Below are 25366 nucleotides of genomic sequence, written 5' to 3'. Positions count from 1 at the left end.
ATTAAGATCCCTGCCCACACATCCTGGTGGACAGTTGGATTGTCAGCATTATAGAGAGCTGTGACTATCTGAAGGCTTTGGGGAAACCATGACTTCTAACAAGCATGTGTATACACATCAGGGTCACACAACTCTGTTATCTAATTCTAGCCAATCTCTATGGTTGAAGGGTGGGGAGAGGAATTACTGTCAATCATGTTACTGTGGGATTTTCTCTGAGCTCTCTTAGGTCATAGGTACCTACACAGGTTCCCATTTGCCCCATAATAGTATTTGATAGTATTTAATATGGGAAACTATTAGACACATGCACTCGTAACCACAGCAGAAGACAGTAAGTTGTCTATCCTCCCAGGAGATAGTAATACAAACTTTCAAACACCAGCCACTGCCTTTGGAGTTACAAGTTTATAGCTCATCCTTCTTCAGTGCATCTATGGAAGATAAAGCTGTTTTATCCTAGATAGAGTCAAAGGTGAGTCCCACTGCATTTAATTAGCTAGAAGGATAAGATATGAAATCTTCAGCTAATTCTGAGAATGTCATAATTTTGTCAAAAGAAAATATTAATGCTTAAAGTAATGCTCTAGAATTTAATTTTAGTAAATTTTCTCTCATGTTGCTTATTTTTGCCCCAAAGTTTGCCCTTTTGGATTCATGATAGGCAGCAAAATAAAAAGAATTGTACACAGTTGCTAGTAATGATTATTTTGTAAAGGTCAACTTTGTGTTAGGGATGCTTCTGCCTAAACTTACTAGATTATTCCATTAGATCTTTTTTATGGGACAGTTACAGTATGATAATTCATTCCTAGGTATCAGCACATTTGTATCGTTAAAACGCTTTTTTCTGATTATGCTTTATGTGTGATTAACTTTGCTGTGGTTTTAGCAAACATTTAAGTTGCTAAGTTTAAACATTTCTTACTGAATCTGAATGCATTACATAAAATCAGTAAATTCCATGGTGAAGAGGCAAATTGGCTACGCAGTTACAGGATACCTTTGTACACCTGCTTAGCTAACCATAAATCATCATATTCTACTTACTATACTAACTGCCATTCTTTCAGACTCAACTAAAAGTCCATTTTCCTAACATTTTGGAGATCCATCTTTCAGCACTTCCTTTATGGTTTTATGCTCCCAGACGTTCTGTGATTATTTTTCCTTTTTCTGTCCTTCCTCTTGCTTTCTGAAGCCATGTCCCTGAACCTGAGGATTATGGGTGCTCTCCTGATGAATGGTAAGCTGTGTGGACCTTGCTGTCTCATTCATCTCTTTGAAAAGGTTTGCGTTCTGTTGTTTTGCTAGACCCATTTCACCGCACTGCTCATCTAGGTTGGGTAAAAAATGCTATGAAGGTCATCTCTTGAAATCTATCACATAGCCTTCATTTTCTATCGAATAACCTTCATAAGCATTTGATAAACATTTAGATTAATGGTTAGACTTGCTGGAGTTTATGTTATTTATCTATAAGAAAGTCTTTAATGATCAATCCTGAGTCTCTGGGCTGTGAACTACCTGATTTCACCTACAGTTCCTAAAGCTTTCCTGGGTTTTTAGCCTAACACTGCCCCCTTCTGGCAATAAGTATCCTCTGCAGAACTGCAAAAAAGTGCTGAAACATCCCAGGCAGTGAAATTTTCTTTTTTATATTTTCCATTATTTTAATATGTCCAGGGGCTATAAAATGAACATTTTTCAGTGAAATGTCTGGAACAAAGATTGGAAGACTGTGATACCCAGGACTAGAGTGAATTTCAATATAATTAATTTTAGACTTATTAAAGACAGCATTTTGTAGGTTTAATTTGGGGATTTGTTTGCTCATTTTACTTTAAAAATTCCATGCCTTTACATTTTCATCTAGGATAATATACATTTTTTATTTATATAATTCATCATGACATGGAAGGAAGTAGAATTTGAAAAAAATGGGTTCCTTTAATGCTGGGGACTTTAGAAAATATTAAGGCTTTATACATGTTTATGTTTTAATTTTCAGACTGTACTTATATTTTGTGAGTAAACCATATATCCAATATGCATTGAAATCCAAAAACATTAATATTTTTAACCTATGATTTAATTCAGTAAAATGAAAATTTGATTTTAAAAATTTTAGTAAACCCCATCCTACCTGGGGTTAATGACAGAAGCAGCTGTTTGACTCAAGACAACTCGTGAGTCATCACATGCTCATGGCCTAGGGTCATATATTTAATACCTACACACCAATAAATTTTCAGCACTCTTTAAAATGTACTACTATTTGTGAATAATCCAACTTTAATGTTACATAAAAACTGAAGATAATAATAATATTTAAAAAATAAACACTAGGGAAGGCTTTTATCACCTTTTATAATGAAGTAAGCTTTATTTTATGTTTGGATTCTTCATCCATAAAATAATTACTTGTAGCCCTGCAAAAATGAAGGAACAAATATTTCTTGAGTGTCCATGTCCTGGGCCATGTCTTTGGATTCCAACTACCCAAGTTCAGATTCTGATCCTACTAGTGCCCTTGAACAAGTTATCTAACTTTGAATGAGTATCCTCATTTGGAAGAATATGCTGCTAATAGTAGTGACATCTCAGGAAGTTTTAAGGATTAAAAGAGTCTGTTTTTAAAATGTTTAGAAAGGTGTTTGGATGCTGTAAGCCCACACTGTGTTAGCTTAGGTGTCTGTCAGTCAATCCTCATGACATACTTGACGTGGCTATTTTAAAGTTGATAAAATTTGGGCAGAAAACTTAGTAAGTGATTTGCCACCCAAAAATATGTCCAGAAACCTGGGAGCCAGAGTTAAAGCCTGGCTTAGATTGGTTACAAAGTGTATTCCGGGTACATTACAGCCTGTAGATTTTAGAGGACTTTAAAGAATATCTGCTTTTAGAGCACAAGATAGCCTTGCATCTTCAGTCATTTTTATCCCTCTGTTTCACTCAAGTTTTTCCAAACTAGAATTTATTTTAGTAAATATCTTGTGTTTTTAAGCAAGAACAAGTACAGCAGGTAAAATCTAATTGAAGAGAGGAAAATTAGCACAGGGGTACACAACCTTGCACATTTCATATTGCCAAGGAAATCAAGATCAAGTCTGATTCTAACTGAATCCTGTGGTCCAGGTATCCAACTGCATCTTCCTGCTGCTGGTCTGTAAGAGTATAGATGCCTCTATGAATAAAAAACTTAAAAATGAATTCCATACTGGTGTTCAACAGCTTTGCCTTCCAATACGGAGTCCACTGAATTCCATGTATAAAACCTATGTTCTGTGCTTAGTGAAATAAGCCAGCCCCCAAACACCAAAGGCCACATGTTCTTTCTGATATGTGGATGCTAACACACAGTAAGAGGTGAGGAGAATAGAAGTTCATTGGATTAGACAAAGGGGAGTGAAGGGAAAAGAGGGGGGATGGGAATAGGAAAGACAATGGAATGAATAGACATACATAACTTTCCTATGTTCACCAATAAATACACAACCAGTGTAACTCCACATCATGTACAACCACAAGAATGGGATCAAAATTGGAATGGGTTGCACTCCATGTATGTACAGTATTTCAAAATACACCCTACTGTCTTGTATATCTACAAACAACAAATTTTTAAAAAATATATGCACTGTATTTATTTTGCTGAATCAGCATTCACCCCAAAAAAGGTCCAGTTAAACACATACTTAGCACTTAAATATATATAGATTACGTACTTACATCTAGTCAAGTTTCAAGACAAACCTGTAATATATTAACACTTTTGAACACATTCTATTGACATTAAAGATAAGTGAATGTGACTAGCTCTCTACTGTCTTAAACATATTAATTTAAATGGTTTACAGAGATAAAATCATATCCTAACCAATGGCTTCTTACTCCAAAATTAGTATTATTTTATTATTATTGCCAAGTACCATCAGCTAGAATGTAACCAGCCTCACAGATTAATTCCTTTCTATTAAAAGGCTGCCACTCAAAATATCATGCTAAGCAAAATAAGCCAATCTCAAAAAACCAGTGGCCGAATGTTTTCTCTGATAAGTGGATACTAATCCATATGGGGTCGGGGAGTACATGGGATAAGTGGAGGAACTTTGGATAGGGCACAGGGGAAGGGGGAGGAGGTAAAGGGATAGGAAAGATGGTGGAATGAGACAGACATCATTACCCTAGGTACCTGTATGATTGCACAAATGGTGTGACTCTACTTCATGCACAATGAGAGAAGTGAAAATTTTTTCATTTGTGCACAGTGGATCAAAGAACTTTCTACTCTTATGTATAACTGATCAGAACTAATAAATAAATAATTTTTTAAAAGGCTGCTATTCTTTGAATTGATAGTATCAATATTTTTGAGATTACAGGGAAACAACTTTTATTTGCAGCATCTGTGTAGCTTTAAGATATGTTGATTTTCCAAAACTTCATAATTTCCCACAACCATTTTTCTCCTTTTATAATTTTTATTGTGGAAAAATTTAAGCATAAGCAAAGATAGAAAATATGTCCATCGTTTGATCCCATGGTATGCACCCAAGACCAACTTCAATCCCTCTGTGCCCTCTCCCCCACTACTATTTTGAAGCAAATCCTAGATGTTATTTTGGTTTTCTTAACTGTTTAATTTATATATATATATATAGTTTATATATATAGTTGCACATTATTCTTGTGATTTTTTTAAGGTGAGGATGAGTCTCCAGATGATCACCTCTGTGCTTCATCATTTCACTGTGGTTTTTAGCATTATCACAGTATCAGCAGATAGTACTATTTTTCTATTCATTTGTTTTCTCACTTTAGCCTATAATTATGTTTGGAGTGAGTGGTATTTATTCTGCTGAAAATGTAGACTCACTAAAACATTCTGCCAGGTGTGACTGTATAATAATGAGATCTAACACATCTAAATTAGCATTAGTCTTCAAAGTAGTCCCCTTGGCAGGTAATTTATTTATTCCAGGGATACAGCCTTTCACAGAATGCTTTTTTTGGAAATCCTCTTTTGTAATTGCCTTCAGAAATACTTTGAGTCACACCGAAAACTGGGACCCATTACTTTGGTCAAAACCGATGTCTAACAAAAATACTATTGAATTGAATCACCTATACATGTTCTTGGACTTGACTCCGACTCTGAATAACAAATTCATTGCTAAAAATTAAATCTCCCAACCAGGAATTTTGGTTTGGAAGCAGTAGTGACATTGAAAAGCATGGAATGCCGACCCTCTCAAGGATAGAGACCCAAACAGCAGAAGTGGATAGGAGGTTGGGGTTTCTGCAGGTTAGGGAAAGGGGTACAGCCCCCAGGTCTTAGAGGGTGCTGACTGGAGCTTGGCTGTAGTTTGCCATGCTCATGGTCTTAGAGAACTGCCACCTGCCTGACAACGAGCTCCACTGAGCACCATCAGGTCTCTACACTAATCAGGGACCAACCCCCCTGGAATGGGTTGTGAGCTCATCCAGAAAACATCCTGCTCTGCCCCCTGCAGGTGGACATGACTACCCCGCACATTCTGTCCTAAATGCATTATGAAGCATGCCCTGAAGCATGTGTCAGTGGCTTGTGTTCACCTGGCCTCCAGAATAGAAGGGACTCCAAGACAGGATGTCATCAGCAAATTTCATTGCTGTTGACACCTAAGAGAGAAAAAACACATGTGCTTTTACTCTGGGATTAAAATTAGGTTAATTCAAAAGAAATCATAAACGTTAGAAGATGAAGTATCACCAAGCTGGGTTTCTGCCTCCTTGTGATAACTATCATAAGGTAATCGTGCACCTTCAGATGTTAGCATGTTAGTGTAACCACCTGCAGGGGGCAGAGCAGGATGTTTTCGGGACAGTGCCCAGTCCAGATCTGGTGGGATGTCATGAATGGCGGTCTTCATGCAGAGGTTTATGTGTGGCTCAGCCTAAGCGCATTGCCTGGGCTTGCATTAGTCTCATTGCCTGGTGTTGGAAATCTCTCTGCCCAGTAGTGCCCATTGGTTTCTTTTGTGTGGAGCAACTAAAGGAGAAATTCAAGAAATCTCTCTTAAAATCCTGTAGAGCTTTGTGCTTTTGTCCACAGTTCAGCCCTTCCCATGGTGTATACCTTGGCATCAGTGGCCCTGAAACAGGACCGTGGACAAAGTTGTTGACTCTGGGTCTCATGATAAATTTGGAGATGTGCCTTCCAGGCTGGCTTGGGGCACAGCACACTCCAGTCCCAGTGCACACCTGACCACTGCAGGGCCCACCTCAGCAGTAGTCCTGCAGGTGGCTGGATGTAAAAGCAGATGCACATACGCCTGTTGATGTGGCTTGGCTGCTGACAACCAGCTGTCTCTTCACTCCTGTACTTAATTACATTAAAACCAGAAAAATGATTTTTAGCACCTTTGTCTCTCTTAGATTGTATGTATGTCCGTATTTTGCAGTGTTTCCCAGTGAGAAAATGGCCTTCAATGGCTCCTTACTCTCTGTCCATATTATAATTAAACACATTTATGACAAGTAAAGGAGCAAATGAAAACTCAGGACTTGCATTTTGTCAGCCTAAACCTTGGCTAGAGAATTCTAGTTTTTTAAAATATGAAGGTATTCAGGCTGTGTTGAAAGTTGTATATTTTTGCCTGGACAATGCGGAGTATGGCCATCATATCCTAAAGAGAGAAGTTTCCTATATGTACATTTTGTCCGGTTAATTGCAATTCTCTTGACTCGGGACATTTGGAATGTTAAAGAATTTGAAGTTTGTCACTGTTTGCTTTTGGAGTGTGCAAACACGTGCTCGGCCAGCAGGACCCATTCTCGAGGTATATCTGGGCTGCCGTGCCTGCTCCCTGCTCACATGCAAGTGCTGAATTTCATTTGAAAAACAAACAGTTATATTCCATGCATGTGTGATTATGTCAGATTGAACCCCAATATTATTTATGATTATAATGCACTAATGAAAACCAAAAAATATCCAAACAACCACGAAAATCCCAGTTCTTCACAGTCACACTGCCTGTCCTTGTATTGCTGTGTATGGTGTGTATCGACATTGAGTGTATGTGGTGGGCACATCTATATTTCAGGTGGCTTACATGAATTTTGTTCTTGTTTTTTTCCTTTTAATTTGATTTTTAAGTTCATAACACATTAATGTGTTGCAAATTCAAAAGGTAAATAAAGGAAAATTCCCCCCTTTTCCTGTCCTCCATGTCCACTTCTAAAGATAAGCAGTATGATTAATTTCAAGTATATCCCTCCAGACCTGTCCTGTGAATATATATTATTTATTCACTTTTTAAATTTTTTTCTCATGCTTTTACAAAAAGCAAAGCATATTGTACACAGTTTTGTACCAGCTTCTCATTTGACAGTGTATCATTGAGTTGTGTTACCAATTTACATTTTTACCAATGATAGGCTTCACGGCTTTTTCACAATTGCAACGGCACAGTTGTCAAACTTTATTTTTTGCCATGTTGATAAACTTAAATTTCACTTCTCTCATGATGAGGTGAGATGGAATAGAGGCTTATAGCTGCTTATATTTTCTGCTTTGTGAGCTGTGTTTGTTGTCTTGCTCCTTGTTCTACTGCAATATTGATTTTTTTAAATGAATGGAGTTATTACTTCATGGAAATTTGCCCTTATTGTGTAAGTTGAAAGGGTTTTTTGCCCCCAGTTTGTTATTTGGCTTTTGACTTTGCTTGCATTAGTTTTTGCTCTGTGAAAATATTTGCTGTTAAACAGTTGTGTTTATCCGCTTGTTTTCTGAACTGTGTATGAAACCTAAGCCTTTCCCACTCCTGAGTTTTTTTTTTCCTCCATGTCTTTAGTGTTTATATTAAATCATTGGTCCATCCAGGGTTTATTTTGATTTTAAGATGAAAAGTACAGCTCCAATCTTTTGTTTCTTTATTTTTCCTTTTATCTTTTGGGTTTCATGTTGATATGAATTTTAAATTTTAAAACTTTCAGAGTCTGCACTATCACATATGAAGATGAGTATTACCAGTTAGGCCATCTACATTTTTGTATGAACTGGAAATAATTATTTTCAACATATTGAGCTTTTAAATCAGGCTGCAAGAAGTTTCAGATTACATGGCATTGTCGATTACATGCTCAATGTTCTCCTTTTTCTACTCTATCACTGAGCTACATTCCTAGCTCTTTTTTTTTTTTTTTTTTTTTTAAGACAGGATCTGACTAAGTTACCCAGGCTGACCTTGAGCTTGAGATCATCCTGCCTCAGTGTCCCGATAGCTCGGATCAGAGATATGTGCCAGTGCACCTGGCTGTTATTTTTACTTTTAATGTAGTTCTTATTTTTAAATGACAAGAGCTTCCTAATTTTATTATTTACTTTGTACTAAAAGTGAGCATTTGGTAATATTTCTGAGCACATTGATGAGTATGTGCCAGAGTCCTCCAAACCAGGCTATCTGATCAGAGGCTGATGTCTGTGGGTCTTGAGAAGGAAGCGCTTTCTGGGAGAGGAGATCTTAGTTAATATCACCCGTGTTGGAGGACTTCCTTGGGGAGCAGACAATGTGAGTAAATATTTCCATAGCATATCTAGAGTTACTCAGCGATAAATTCATTTGAAAGTCATATCAATTATGGCAACTGGGACTTATAAAATTAAAGAATTATTGGTGAGATTAATAAGACATAGTTTAAGATTTATAAAGATTTTTAGTCCGGAATTATTTGGAAAGAAAATAGATTTCCTCATGTATGATGTGACTATGAATATTATTTGACTTTCCAATTTCTCTGACAAATAAAGTAGGAGAATATAACTATGAACCATTAACAAATACATATGGTAAAACTTTATAAAGCCTTAAGTAGTAAACTGTTTTTAGTAAGTGATAATATTTGTAGGAGAAATATACTAGTTTTTCTGTCTACCAATTGATAAGTCATTTAAAAATTCTTAGCTTTTTTCCTCTACCTCCATCTGTAAAACTAAAGCAGTAGAAACAATAATAGTTGTAATTGTTCATTTTGCTTCCTAGGGATATTTTGAGAATCCTAAACTAATATGTTAACAAAGATATTGTAATTTTGAGAACTTTCTTAATAGGCATGTAAATAAAGATGGGTCTTTTTATAAACATTCTAACTTCCTTGGTTATTGGAAGAAATGTATTTCATTGGAGATACTGAGTATGTTCTATTTAAAATTCTTTTTTTTTTTTACAGTGATTTCTCCTTTTTTAATTTTTTGGCTTTAAAATGTGAATGTCATGATATTTGACACACTAGCATCAATAAAACTCTTTGTAGTCTATAAAAATTGTTATTAAAATCTTTCTAGATTGTAATTACTTACTACCAGAGACATTTCTTTTTCTTAGTAATTTCTGAAATTTTCTCCTGTGCTCAAAAGCTCAGATGTATATATTTCACTATACATTTCAAATTATACTTTTTTTTAAACATTGCCATTTAAATGTTTCTTGTTTTTCATTTGAATCTCTTATATGGCATGGCCATGAGAAAGGTAACACTGACTCTGTTTATTTGGTATGAAGTACATAATACATATGCTGATCCAAAGATAGCCACAACACAAAAAATTCTAAAAACTTTTATGATTTGTCTTCCTCATATGTATGGAATAAGTGTGATATGCCCATAAATATTTGTTCAGGTATTTGTTAATGAAAGATGTTGATGTAATCAGTTAACAGTTTATTGTTCATGTTTTAATGTTTTACATAATAGTCCTGCAGTGTTTGTCACTAAAAATAAAGATTTCTCATACAGGTGAAATAAAATAATTATACTTTATAGAAACTTCATTAATAATCAGGATTCTAGAAAAAGGAATATATTGTGGAAACAGAAGAAATTCTCTTCTGGGTATTATAGCAGTTTTCTTTCTTATGTTTTTAAACTAATTTTTAAATTTCATGTGGCTACAATATAATTTGATTCCAAGAAAATGAACTATGAAGCATTATTTTTTTCGTTACACTGCAAATGTCTGTCACATTTTAGAGTGCTTGTGTAGGTTTTATGATATAATCCTGAAATCTGTGATGTCTTATTTAGAAACTCAGGCCAAATTACACTTAATTAAGTTAAGGGTTTGTTGGAATAGCTGTTTACTTAAAAAATGAGGTCCAACTAGATCAGTGGACTGATGGAAATCAACCAGGTTTGCTTTATATTTCCCCCTCTTCAGGCAGAGCTCTCAGCTGGGAGATGAAAAAACATTTAATGATTCATCATTGCTGGAAAATCTCCAAAATAATCATGTAAGCAACATGAAACAATTATCTTTTTTCGTTAATGCATGAAAAATAATAAGTGTTCCTCAACTGTCTTGTGTCTATTTTTTTTTGAACTTTCATAATCATTTTAAATAATTGCCAAAAATCTCATATTGCAAAATTCTTTTTACATGGCTAATGTGAATTCTCGGTAATTGGAAATTTAATTTTATTATTATCATTTGTCAGTATTCTTTTTTTTTTGAAAGTGTTTAATTTTAAATAATTATAGAACCTCAAGTGGAATAACTCACTAATATTAACAATTTCAAAATGTCTATAGAGGAATTACTCAATATCATAAACTAGTGTCAAATCTACACTAGGAACTCCAGAGCCTGCCTGGACCCAGTGTGAACATCCTGCTTAAGAAGTTATTGATGGGGCTGGAGCTGGGGCTTAGTGGTAGTGCTCTTGCCTAGCACATGTGAGGCACTAGGTTTGATCCTCAGGACCCATAAAATAATATTTTTATTTTTTTAAACATGTTTTTAAAGTTATTGCTGCTTATTCAGATTCCACCAGATTAGCCTGTAGATATTCCTGGAATTTAAACTTGTCCTCACTGGCTCAGGCTCAATCATGAGACAGTTGAAACATTTGGGTGTCTAGCACTGGAGGGCTCACATCTGCCCCTGAGTAGAGCCCCGAGCAGTGTGTTCATAGGGGTATTTTTGTATCATTTTTTCTTAAGCGGGCCTTCAACAACATATTATTCTCAGGATCCACCAAGCCTGGACCTAGACCACCTCTTCCCTCTTGTGTTCTCAGTAAATTATGTTGTCACCTGTCTTGTCATTCCGAAACTGAAGGTTTGCCTTGGCTAACTCCTTCTCTCTCCACGTCCAGATCTCCTGAGTCCTGAAGCCCTCATCAGGACTAACACCTAGGGTGTGTCCCAGATGTCTGCTTCAGTCCTCTCACAGTCTCACCACCCATCCAGGCACCAGTATCCCCTCAGTGGGTCACAGCTGTGACCCCCAACCTGTCTCCTTGTTGGCATGTTCACTCCTCATTGTTGTTGCACATGACAAGCTAACAGGATGATCTAACCCCTCTCTGAGTCACCACCTCCCTTTGAGCTCCTTTTCCTTCCTCTCTACTCGGACCATAGGGGCCTTCTTTTATTTTCTGAAACACTTCATCCTTGCCTTCTTCAGGAACTTTTCAGTTATATGCCATTCCTATTCGATGGAAGTCACTTGACTCAGTTCTTGGTGAGACGAAAACCTCACCTGCTTAGACATCTCCTTGTCTTAATGACTGACTCTCCCAAGTCACCATTCATGGTATTTGCTCTTTAGATCCTTAACACACTACCAATGAATAGTACTTGTGTATTACATTCTGTCTCCCCACAGGACTAAGCTTCACATGGCTGGGACCATGCCTGCTTGATCCACTTTTTTAGATTGAACAGTTTTTTTCAAATAATGTTCTCATTTATCATTTCGCTTTTTTTTTTTTTTTAATTTTTTGTTTATTTTTTTCCCCAAGAGCATAGAGCTTTGTTTTTCCTTTATTAATCTGAATGACGTTTCTCTTCATTAGAGGCCGGGAAGATGTTTAATTTTAGATCCTGTCTTCTTGTTTTCTCCTATACACTATCAGCTCCTTGAAGAAAATAATCCATTTTCAGTCTTCCTCAAGCCATTAAAAGTCCACTCTACTGGGGAGTTGGTTTTTTTTTTTTTTTTTTTAACTTAGTAAACTATCAGTAAGGTTAAGGTTACCATTTTTGGAGAGGGGGCAAAGCTTTATGAAATCCCCCATCATCATCATTCCAACCCAAAGTAGGATTAGATGCCTGAAATTTAAAACTGGTCAGGAATTACAGCCAGGTAAGTGAATATTTTAGAATTTCTATCCTCCTAGTACAAATTCATCCTTTTTTAATTTTTTTACTATATTATTTCTATTTGACCACACAAAGTTGTCTTGTATAAATGTTTAGAAAGTGAATGAGGAAGTACAAGAATGAATAAATTGAGTTAAAAACATGTTTTCTTCATAATAGATATTGGCTATAAATCCACAGCCCTGATTATTAATAGATTAATATGAAATAATATTTCTGTCATTAGTGTCAAAATGTTAAGTGAAAATAAATGATGTATTTCTCTCTTGCAGCCGACGGCCCCTATCATATGTGAGTTTCTTACAATGATGGCTGTCTGCCACACAGCGGTGCCAGAGCGGGAAGGTGACAAGATCATTTATCAAGCGGCATCTCCAGGTACAAGTGAAGTGGTCATGAACATTTTTTCCTGTGGAAAATTGTTCTGAAATTTGGGATTATCTAAATAAAATCAATTTTGTCTGAAAAAGTAAGATTACCAAATTGTGCTTTTTAGATAAAAATTTTCATTTACTAATTAGAAAAACCTTGGCTGTCAGGATTCATTGTGTGTGTGTGTGTGTGTGTTGAAACATACATCTTTGTATATGTAATATGTTGGTGTATAACATGCATTACATGGGAATTTGAATAACAAAATAAGTAAATACAAGTACTTTTCTATAAACATGTATTTTCCCTTTATAAATATTAATCAGATTGTTTTGTACATAGGCAGTCATAAAAAGGAAGATCTGTTTGCCTAAAATAGTGATGTACATGGCTTTAGAACACAAATGTTTCTGTTTTCTTTTGAAAATGATAGTCAGGAGGCTTGCTTTGTATTTACTTGGGTGAAGAAACTTTTATTCATGTAAAAGGATCCTATAAAATATTTATTAGCACAATTACTAATATTATTTTGGCTTAATTTTAGACCGCCTTTCAATTTAAAATTGGGTGCCTAATCAATTTGATAATTGTAAAAGTTTTAGAAAAACAATGAATACCCTTTGGAGAACTCTTGTGTTTAAAACTTTATTCTAAATAAACATCTATGCTGTGTAGAGTGAACAAGATTCCTAAAAAGAATAAGAAGATACCACATCTTACATGGTTAGAATAGAACCTAGATGAATATTTTCTCATCCTACACCCTCCCCCAGCAATGCAAGGGTTTACAACACAGAGATGAAAGTGGTTAATATATAATAAAGCATTCATTAATTTTACACTATTTAAATTGAATCCTCAATTAGTAGCATTAGTTTTTCTACATTCAACTCTTTAGAAGGAAGATACTAAATATTTTGTGTGTGTGCGCGCGCTAGGGTTTAATTCAAGGATGCTGGACCACAGAGCCACATTCCCAGCCCTATTTTGTATTTTATTTAGAGACAGGGTCTCACTGAGTTAACTTAGAGCCTCGCCATTGCTGAGGCTGGCTTTGAACTCAGGATCCCCCTGTCTCAGCCTCCCAAGCCGCTGGGATTACAAGCAGGTGCCACCACACCCAGCAATAAAAATTTTTAAAAGACAGTTTTGTGCCATTCATTTGGAGAAGAGTGTTCTGGAGAATATGCTGGTCTAAGGGATACAGTTTTCATTTTTAGGTGTGGGACTAACAATGAGATTTACTATTCAGAAACCTGATGCTGGGGTATATGTCTCAGATACTTTCCATCATTCTCTTCCTTTGGCATTATCATGGAACTTAAAAAGAAATGGATTGCAACAATAGGGACCAACATGAAAAGAATTTTAACTGAAAAAAATTGCATTATATGAATGCTTTTCTGTTGTGTTTCGGGTAACTTTTTCTATCACTTATTTGCTTTTACCTGTTCTGAAACAGATGAGGGAGCTCTGGTCAGAGCAGCCAAGCAATTGAATTTTGTTTTCACTGGAAGAACACCTGACTCGGTCATTATCGATTCAGTAAGTTATTTATGTTTTAAGTTTCTTTTTAACCAAACTAATGCATATGCATAGCTTCAATTATAAGGTAATAAAGTCATAATAAAATGGAAGTTTCCCACACCAAAAGGGAACACTTTCTGTTCTTTCATCTATTTGTTTAAGCATTTGTATATCCAGTACTTTCAAAAAGCGTTATTGATAATATGTTTCATAATAGGTATAATTCTTCAACATTAGACACATCTACTGATTTTCTGTTCTGTTAGAAGGATTTCTCTTTTCCTCCATTTTGCCTATCCTTCCCTGTATTTCTAATATTGTTATAATTAATAAATATTCAGGACTAATTTTTTAATGGGCAGATATGTTACAAAAGATAATGCATGTCTGGCCAGTAAGCACATGAGAAAATACTGCTAGCCATCCAAAAAATGCAAAACTACAGTGTTAGGCCACTGCACTCCTACCAAGAAGGCGAAAATTAAAAATATCCATAGCACCAATGGTGAATGAGAGTGCAGAGCAAGTGGAACAGTCATGAACTGCTGGGTGATAAAATCCATTGTGAAAACCATTTAAGAGTTTCCTAAAAAAAAAAAAAAAAAGATCAGTTTTTTAAATGGGCACCTGACCCAGAACACGTACTCAGTTACCCAGGGGAAATGCAAGTTGACATCCTCAAAATGACTTGGAAAGGAATCTTCATTGCTTTACTCATAGTAGCTAAAAGCTGAAAGAAACCAAATGCTCATCAGTAGGAGAATGGATAAACCAATTGTGATATATTCCTACACTGGTAATATCTAAACAATAAAAAGGAATGTTATCAATTCATCAACAGCATGGCTAAATCTGAAAAACATTATGCTGAGCAAAAAAAGAAGAAGAAGAAAAGCCAGACACAAAGGAGTGCATCCTTTTTAATTTCATTTATATGCAGCTGGAGATCAGGCAGAAGTGATTAATGGTGATAGAATTCGGAACAGTGGTTGCTACAGGCAGAGAGAAGATTGACTGGGAACAGGCTCAAGGGAATTTATGGGTTGGTGGAAATGTTCCGAGTCTTGATCACAGTGGTGTTTACACAGAGTATAACTTTGTCAAACTATATAATTTTTTTTAACTGTACTTTGAAGATATATGCATTTTATTGAATATAAATTGTATCACATTTTACCAATAGTCATAGCTGAATATTATTGTATTCAATATTTTCTTTTACTTTTGTGTCTCCTTACACAAAATTATTTCCCAAGAATAATTTTTCCTTTATTACCTAAAGAGTAGTGGGGATTGAACCCATAGGTGCTCTACCACTGAGCCACATCCCCAATCCATTTTACGTTTTATTTTGAGATAGGGTCTTCCTATGTTGCTTAGGGCCTCACTAAGTTGCTGAGGCTGGCCTCAACCTTGCTGTCCTCCTGCCTCAGCCACTTGAGTTGCTGGAATTACAGATGTGTTCCACAATACCTGATACCTTCTTTTTTTTCATAATTTTCTTAATTGCTTCATTTTATTTCTATTACTAATTTACTTAATTTTCTTTTTTTCTTAATTACTTCATTTCTTTCTACTACTCATTGTTCTTTACACCTTCTACTATACTTTTGCAATACAATCCCACCAGATAATCTGTCTATTGGCAACTCTTGCCTCCTATTTTGGCTGATGTTGTTCAGAGGTCTTCTTCTGTGGCACGTGGAATTCCTTTTGATTTTCTCCTGTTTTTGACACCTTCCATTAACCTGAAAATAAGCTCATATTTCAGGAAAAGAAATTGTGTAGTCATTTTTATGACAAACTTTGTGACCGGTGATTATTTCTAAGAAACTTAAGATATTTCCAACTCTGTGTAATCATATATCCCTTATTTTTATAGCTGGGGCAGGAAGAAAGATATGAATTGCTCAATGTGCTGGAGTTCACCAGGTAAAACTTCTCCTCTGTGTTTTTTCTGGATAAAATAAATTGCTATTCATTTTTCCTTTTTGAATAACTAGAATGTATCCTTTTTAATTTAAATTTAAGCAAAATATTAACTCAAAATCTTTAGTACATTTTTAATTATCTGTAGGTAAATACTAAACTGCTTTCTTCAGAATATTGCAATAGTAGTGATTAAAAAATTGTTTGAAACATAACTAATTCACCAGTCTAGGGCCTAGGGCCAGGAGACTGATAGCTAGTGTGTGAGTTAGTTTTTCATTCCTATAACAAATACCAGAAATTATCAACTTATAAAGAGAAAAGGTTTATGTTGGCTTACAGTTCTCAAGTTTTCAATGTGCAATTCTATAGCCCTGTTGCTTTAAGCCTATGTTGAGGCAGCACACCATGGTGGGAGGGTATGGTAGACCAAAACTGCTCACCCCATGGCCAGGGTGTAAAAGAGGAGGTGAAGACAGGGACGGGATTACACACCCTCAGTAAGCTAAAGAGCTTGCATTAAGCTTCACCCTATGAAGTCTGCACCACCTACCCGCAGCACCTCACTGGGTACTGAGGCTCCAACACATGGGCCCTTGGGGGACCTTCAAGATCCAATCTATGGCAGTTAGTGATCTGGAAACATAGGAAGAGTCACCAAGATTTCTGTGGAGTAATTGGAGTCAGGAAGCCATCATCCTAATTGTGAGCTCATTATATCTAATTGTCCTTGGGATTTCAAAAACCATATGTATATCTCTGTGAGGTGTAAGCCACATACCATCTAGTTAGAAAAGAACAAAAAGCAAAGGGATTGTTCTACTGATTTTATTTCTGAAGTTCAAATAATAGAGTTGTTTAGTTTTAGTAAGGCCTTTAGTAAGGCCTTTCTGTACAAGTTTCCCAACCACCCTACATTCCTGGGACCAAGTAGTCCTTAGCTACAGGATCTTTAAAAAGATTGCATAGCCACCTGCAGGATACTTCAAAACATCAAACCCATGAGGTAGTAGAGCTGTCATTCAAGGAAATAAGTGCCCACCTTTTTTCAAGAAATTTCTCCTACATAAGACAAGCTCATATACTATCATTGAGAGATGTTTCCTTTTCTGTGCCAACTTTGGTTGCTATTTTAATTGGTAGTGATCCCATGCCCATGGTTCATAACAAAAGCAATGGGGTCTGTACAATTAATCTAGCACTATATTAATCAAAGACTGTTTTCTTTACTTATATACTCTGAAAGGCTCAAAGGAAAATAAATAAGAAGTTGGATAATTAACTAGAATAGAGTATTTCCAAAATGCATCCCTCGTCTTTTTCTTTTTATGTTAAAGTGACTGTTTTCCTAACCCTACTATTATAAGTAGTATGTTAATTGGCTCTTAGATACGTCTTTTAAACACACACTTAGAAAGTACTGTGCTAGATGCCATAAAGCAAGCCTAGGGATTTCAGGTCTTTGAGAATACTACAATGAGGGCAGACTTAAGAACGGAAGTGAGAAAAGTGAATATGATGCCGTTAGTCTTGTGAAAACTGGTGGTAGTGTAGACCAGGAGGATGGTAGTGAAATAAAAGGGAAGTTGATGGCACCCATATGCCTTTTAAAGGAAGGTCAGTAGGACTTTGCCATGGGTCGGATATGGAAGGCAGAGAGGGAGAGGTCAGGGCTTCTGGCATGAGCAGTGAATAGAAGTTCTGTTTACATGGATGTTAGAAACAGAAGAGAAATCGATGTGGACATTAAGATGTCTGGAATGAAACATCTTAATGTTTAGGTTTTAGATGCCTGTGAGACATACAAACGGACGTGTCAGGTCAGCAGTTGGATGTAAGTGCCTAAAACCTATGAGAGAAAGCCTATGGCTGAAAGACCATATGGCAGTCATTGGTGAAGAAGTGATATTTAAAGCCATGAAAGTGAATGGGATTGCCTAGAGAGCACACATAAGAGCCCAAGAGAAAATGGAAGGCTGATGACTGAGCCATGAGTAATTCTAACTATGAAGGGTTAGGAAAAGACGAATCAACAAAGGAGAATGCTTTGTTGTTAAAGTCAGGGAGGACAAAGAGGATAATAGGACAAGGCCAAGAGAAGAGCAGTTCAAGCTCACACGGACATCTCTGTCAAAGACTGCTTCAAGCTTAGGTGAGGGGAAGGTCAAAGTGTTCATCAAATGTGACCGTCCATTGGTGTGGTGAGGAGGGAAGCAAAAAGTGAAAGACAGGAATGAAGGGGAGGCCAGTGGAGGCGGTTCAGAGGTGGTGACGGTTCAGAGGAGTTGACCTGTGAAGACCAGTGAAGAAAGATTTGAAAGGGCGTGTGACTCAATGGAAGAGTGCTGGTTGGGGGGAGTTCTGTAGGGCGGCGGGTAGAGTTTAAATACTGACCAGCAGGGTCCAGCTTTGAAGAAGAGGCAGATTCACAGGAGTGAGATTCCTGCAAAAATGGGGTGAAAGGTGGTTCACACACACACAGAAGAGGCCTCTGATAAGAGAAGAAACATTTCCTCCATCATATTGGGGAAATAATGGAGAAGATGGTGCACACCTAGACAGAAATGGAGGCTTTAATGACATAAAGAAAAGGGGTTTCTTGTCTGATGTTTCTATCAAAGTAAATTCCAAAAATTTAAAGAGTCTGGAGTGAGGAGGGAACATAAGACTTGGAGAATGGAGAAGATATACACTGTGGTCTTACAGAGGGTGAGAGAGCAAGCTTCCTTGAGAAATGTAGTAGATAGGTGTTCAGTGATGTGTGGGGCGGAGCATCCCATTGTATCCAGTATCATGTATTTACCAGTCGTCATCACTGGGTGAATCTCAACAATGTCCACTTACTCTGATATACCACAGAAGAGTGTCGGCGTTTACCCTTGGGGATTTTTCCAGGAGAAGAGAAGAGCAAGGAAGTTGATGCGTTTGACACCATTAAATCAAAACTGAATTAAGAAAGGCATGAATCAAGAAGGGCTAAGTTAGAATGCACAGCTGTCATTAAATGTCTTCCTAAATAAAGTACCATATTCACATTCCCTCCTTGTCTGAGGTTTCACTGTCCGTTGAACCAAAATTCTAGAAGTCAACATTTCATAAGTTTTATTAAATGACTTCATTACAGTATACTGCTATAATCATTCTATTTTAATATTGCTGTTAGTCTCTTACCATGCCTAATTTATAAAGTAAGCTGTATCATAGGTTTGTATATCTAGGAACAATACTTGTGAATGTGCATTTGCTGTTGGGTATGATTATGTACTTAAAATTGATTATTTTTATTTTTTAACAAAAATTACCATACACAGTTTCTCTTTTAAGATACTAACTTAAAATATTTTTTCAAATGTGAAAATATTGAACCAGGACTCTCCTCTACTCTGGTGGGTCTTAACTCTCACAGGTTTCTAGGGAACCATTTTGTAAAGTATTCCTCTAGGGCAGAAGATGGTACCCTGATGACTCAAAAAAACATAATGTAACTTTCAAAAGTCCCCAACTGTACATCAGGGGATAATTCATATATGTGGAAGGATTGGGCTCATAATTTGATCAAATTTATTTTTTCACTGTGATTATTAAAATATGTGAGGCATGACAGACATATATGTGCAGATCCTCATTATGGAAATACCTCTTACTTTCAGCGCTCGAAAAAGAATGTCAGTGATTGTTCGCACTCCATCCGGGAAGTTACGTCTTTACTGCAAAGGAGCTGTAAGTCTTTATTTTTGTCTTTTACAGTTTTGATTTATGCTGGTTTATAATGTACGTGTTAGGCATTCTGCTGTGGGAATGTAATGCAGATGTTTAGCATGAAGTTGCTGACATCCACTTTTGCTGGTGTTTTATAGTAACAGGGTTCTGCCTCTTCTGGTCAAATGTGGAATTCCTTCTGGGTAAATTGGGTGCTTTAAAAAAGTTTAGCATAGGTTATTTTTATAATTTAATATTTGCTACATAATATTTGAGTTTCATGGTACATAAACTATGTTAGCAGGCAACTAAATATGGAAAACAATATAATTTTTCAAAGAACATAGAAATAGTCTTTGTTCTTTGGATCATAGTTATTGGTATAATTTCTTCATGTGAAGATCACTGTTTGTCTTGCATTGTTTTAATTATAACAGAATTTCTAATAATTGATTAGCATTGACATATGGGCATGTTATATACTGTGTATTTCTTTTTTAAAAAATTATTTATTTAATTCATTTTAGTTGTTGATGGACATTTATTTTTTTTATTTATATGTGGTGCTGAGAATTGAACCCAGTGACTCACACATTTGAGTCAAGCGCTCTACCACTGAGCCACAACCTCAGCCCCTATACTGTGTATTCTAACTGATTCTCCTAGTTGAAATATGTTTACACTCATGAAAAAATGAGAAATCTACTGACTGGGGCTTTTTTTTTTTAAGGTCAGTCAATATTTTCTTTTTGAATTGCCCTTTCTAGATACCTAGTTTGTAAATTCCCCACCTTGGAACTTTTCAATTTTGAATAGACTCAACAACCTTGCTTTTTCCCATGGAAATTTGGAAACCAAACTTAAGAGGCCCAAGTCTTTTTATTTAAATTCCTGTTGAGAATGTTAGATGCCTTGGTTTTAAATCATTAAAATGCAATTTTGAATGCCTTGGTTTTGAAGCATCCTGGTGGAATGATTTTGCAATGTCTTGTGAATTTCGTTTTGAAATTCCTTTGGTTTTATTTTCCCACTGATTCAAAGACCTGACATTTATTCATTCTGAACATCTTATCACCAGACTTCAAACTGGATTTTGGAGATGCAAAGGAAAAAAACCTAAGATGTGTCAGGAATTTAAGACTAGCCAGGGAAACACATATAAACAGAAGGTTAGGTTACAATACTAAGGTATCGTAAAGATCTTCCAACAGCCCTGTGGGAATATGCACAGTGATAAGGGAATAGGAGAGCCTGCAGACCTCCCACTTCAAACAACTGATAGATGTCTGGTTTAGGCACCCAGATCACATCCATCCTCCTGTGGCTTTGAACATTCTTCTACCTAAAAACTTTGGGAAGTTAAAACATTGAATACAAAGTAAAATTATAGAGACTCTTTTTTTTTTTTAAATAATCTCAGAGAGAGTTTGCATATGTTAACTCGTTTATTGCATTGTTTTTCTTCCCTCCCAAATCGGCTATGAAATGTGGTTCAGTGGTAAAAGGCATAAACATGGAAAGCATGCTTGGGAACTAGCGGTAGGTTGCCAGGGAAGAGCTGGATTTGAGGTAGAAAAGGTCGATGTGAGTTAGGTTTTGTTTTTTTGTTTTCTTTCGTCTTTTACCATCCTTAAGAACTGTACCTTTTTCTTGATTATTCTCATGGCACCTCAGAGGATGATATAAGGCTACCAGTTGAGACCACTGACAACAGTCCATGCAGGAGTTGATATGGAATAACAAGACAGTTGCAGAAAAGACAGAGGAGGATGATTTAGGACTTAATAATTAATTGGTGATGAGGGAAGGGATTATCCAGGATTCTTAGGGGATTTCTGCTTGGCTTGCCAAGGGGACTGAATGATATCACTTCCTCAGATAGAGAGTTGGCCAGCTACATTTTGGCCACAAAGATTTCACAGGGGAAAGAATCTAAATTTCACAGGGGAAGAAATGCAGGGTACAGATACAGCCTAGAATTTAATGTATATAGTTGGAAACTAAAAGCAGGGGATGCAGTCTTGTATGAAGAAATGTTACCTGAAATGAAACAAGAGTATCAAATGAAAAGTAGAAGAACCAGGAAAGCAGATTGTGATTTGGAGGAGAATCTAAGGAGCTTGTGAATTCCTTGATACAGTCAATAATCAACAGATAACAGCTATAGCAGAAGACCTGGGTAAACAGAGCTCATTATGCACTCCAGTCAGGATGGCATAGTATGCCATACTTTGATTTGCATTCTTTGTGCCAAAGTCATGGTGAAGACACATGGAGTTGATATAAGTATAAAGAGAAAATAAAGCTAAAACTACACAAATAGACGTCTGTGTACTCCAAAGTAGAAATAGATTAAAAGTGGTTCATTGATTGAAGGCTTAAGCTGGATGGGGTGGGAGTCCCAGCCCCTGGATTCAGAATGTAGAAGCAGTGCTTAGAGTTTGACTTCTATGAAACCATGGGGCAAGTGTCCTAGATTTGAAATCACATGAGAGCCAGCTTCCTGTCTGAAGTTAAGGACAATGGTGAGCTTCCCCAACGTAAGAAGAGGCTGAGGAAATCTCATGCCAACCTCTGCAGAGGGTTTATAAAATGACCAGGTTGGCATGCCTGCAAAGAGGGACAGAACAGGAGCAAAACTCAGGGACACGTGAAGAATTTTCATGCTAAAAGAGATAACGAGTTCCATAAAAAACTGGGTATTCACTCCAGATTGAATCATTTATATAGACCCATCTGCCAAGGAATGTTTTAAGCTCAACATAATGAAGAAATTCTAACTTTTTTTTTGAGTCAAAAAGAAACAAAGAGGGGTAATATAAACACACACACACACACACACACACACACATTATATATATATATATATATATATATATATATATATATATATATATATATACACACACACAAATTTCTTTAAATAAATAAATGAAGTAAATGCCAGGTTAGACACAGTTCAAGTAGAGTTAGTGAATTTAAAGATAGTACTGAAAATTCCATCCTGAATATGCATAAAAACACAACAGCTCTCTGTATGTATGTATGTGGGGGGGGCGTCAAATAATTTATTTTCCCTACTTCTTCTAGATCTTCTCAATAAAGATGTTTTGCTTTGTTAATTTTTAAATGGAAGAAAGAAACTATATAAAATATACTACATATATATGTACGTATATATAATATTAACTAAAGAAAAAATACATTTATACAAATAAAAATTTATTTAAGGAATAAGGTATTCTATCCCAAATTTATTTACCAGAGAAAAAATTATAAACTTGACTTGTAAACTTAATGCTGTAGAGACCTTAAAGTGATTGAAAATTTCAAATTAGGTGTTCCTTAAATAAAGTTCTGTGCCATATATAAAAAAGACCACATCTGAAATTAGTTGCTTTTATAGCAGTTCACTACCACACCAGGCAAATTTCAGATAATTCTGAATGACACACACAAAAAAGTGTCTGCATATATTTAGATATGGGTGTATCTTACATCTTTGTCAAACATTCCAGGTCAAAGGGACCCAAGCTTCACGTAGCAGGGCAGTCTCACCTTACTTAACCTGACTGCAAGATCAGATTCCTAGTGGCAGTTGTTTAACTTACAGTGTCAAAATCAAACAGAACTATTAAAGACAAATCTCCAAAGAAATGAATGTTCATTTAGAAAGAGAACATAAAAATTAAATTGCAATTCAGGACACACATACACATAGCTCATAATGAATGGTCTTGGGTCTATCCTGTGAACAAAAGGTGAAGGTTTTATTAAGATGGAGAAATCTACACAAATGATTTTGAAAGAAATTTCATTGGCACTTGCAATGGATTGCTGAAGCTGGCAAGCTCTGACTGGGGAGTGGCACGAGTTACTATGTAAAGCTAGCCTTAAAGTCATAACCAGCTGTTTCCTTGTCATTTGCTAAATAAAATTAGTCTTAAAGTCATGGCAGCCCATTTCTTTGGCTCAGTTTTAGGAGATAGTTCCTAGAACAGGTATCTGTGAGTGTCCCCCTCCCCCATGGCCCCTCCACTCCATTTTGCATAATTATTTTCATAATAGTAAGATTATCTAGATAATTTCAGTATTAATTGCGGCACATAAATAAGCAATTATGTTAAGACCTACTTGTTTTCCACCACTGCCATCTTATGCAGATGCCTACATTTTTCTGGTAGTCTTTTTTATTCATTTAAATAATTTTTGAACACCTACCATGTGCAAGGCACTTTGGAGGCAGAGCAGTGTTTGAACTTCAGTATAAAAGACAAAACAAAACCAATTTTCTGAATGAAAATTCTCCCAAGCGGAGTTATTAATCATGAGTTCAACTTTTCTCAAAGCCCTGGATCTTCACACAGTGAATATAACTTGTCTATGTTGTGCCAATCCCATAGCTTCAGCTCACCATGACTCTCTACTTTTACCTTGCTAAGGGCAGCACAGATAACTACATGCAGTGAGGATTTTCCATAAACACAGACTAGACGATTCTGAGTCTCATCCAATGGAGTGTACTCGTTTTAGTGCCTATAAATAACCTGATTTAGCTCCTAACAGTGCACCCAGCACTTGATGTAACCCTCTTAATAAGGGAGTGTTAACTATGGCTGAAAAAATATCTGTAAATAATATTATATTTTTTTGCATGTGATTTTAAAACAAGGATACATTTAATGCAGAAGGCCAAATTCTGTCCTCTGCTTTTCTTAATATTACAAGGAAGTTAGAAACTTAATTTCTCCTATTCAAGGCATCAGTTTCTTCCACTAGAATGTTTGGATATACTGCAGAATTCAGTCCTTCAGATCTTATTACTTATCACTTTTGTTTTTGTTATTGTGATTTTTTTGAAGATTTTTTTGTTTTAAAATGACCTATGTTCATTTCATTAAAAATTTCATTAGCTTCTGGAAAAAAAATAAAGATCATAAGTTAAACTTTTCCTTCTTCTTGAGAAGGGATTGTGAGGGGAAATTATCATTTCCTTTTGCTTTGCCCCCCTTCCCATTCCACCACTGAAAAATGGAAAGAGGTTCATAATTGGAGCTTGGAATATTCCATCTGCTCTGAGGTCACTAAGTTCTATTTCTCTCAAGGGTTCTAAATCATACTCCATTAGTTTGCTTCCAAATCTCAGCCCTGAGACTAGAGACCCCTATATGGGTAATATCACTAAGAAAGTAATTGCAGGTAAATGATTTATTTTTTCCTGGTCTAGTAAAACCATGAAGACTAAACACTAGAATTTTTTAAAACATTAAACCAAAGCCAAAGAATAACTAAAGGAACAATAGGCAGTTTGTAAATGAGCAAAAACTAGAGAAACGTAAGTGGTACATAAAGCTAAAGCTGAAAAGGACTTGAAAAACAATCCAGTAATTTTATTTTACAAGTTAAATCAACTGAGTCTTAAAGTGGCACAATTAGAAACTGCTGTTTAAGGCAGTTCCTGTTTTGTTCAAGGTTCTCTGCACTGTACCACCAGCCCTCTTGAGCAGATTCAGTAGGCCTGTGTTGCTTAAAGTTTATTCTCTGTGAACGCTGATCCCATACAGGGCTCTAGCCCCTGGAAGGTTCTGTGAGCACGTAAGTTGGGACCTGTGCCATACAGTCATTGAGAGACCCACTGCTATTTTTTTTTAATCTATATATAACAGCAGAATACATTACAATTCTTATT

The 25366-nt window shown here is 36.1% G+C and overlaps 1 protein-coding gene across 3 annotated transcripts in view; it reads left to right on the top strand.

Annotated features, from left to right (window-relative positions):
* Atp8a1 (ATPase phospholipid transporting 8A1) overlaps positions 1–25366 on the top strand; it is a 210706-nt gene that overhangs the window by 78128 nt on the left and 107212 nt on the right. For all 3 annotated transcript variants that reach the window (XM_071614255.1, XM_027938452.2, XM_071614256.1), the window contains 5 exons: positions 10205–10277; positions 12423–12528; positions 13985–14067; positions 15932–15981; positions 19629–19698. In XM_071614255.1, the coding sequence (XP_071470356.1) occupies positions 10205–10277; positions 12423–12528; positions 13985–14067; positions 15932–15981; positions 19629–19698 (382 nt within the window). The remainder of the gene's footprint in view (positions 1–10204; positions 10278–12422; positions 12529–13984; positions 14068–15931; positions 15982–19628; positions 19699–25366) is intronic.

Source organism: Marmota flaviventris, chromosome 7, assembly GCF_047511675.1.
Source record: "Marmota flaviventris isolate mMarFla1 chromosome 7, mMarFla1.hap1, whole genome shotgun sequence".
NCBI lineage: Eukaryota > Metazoa > Chordata > Mammalia > Rodentia > Sciuridae > Marmota > Marmota flaviventris.
Note: the sequence above shows the minus strand (reverse complement) of the source record. Positions and strands in the feature narration are given on the sequence as shown.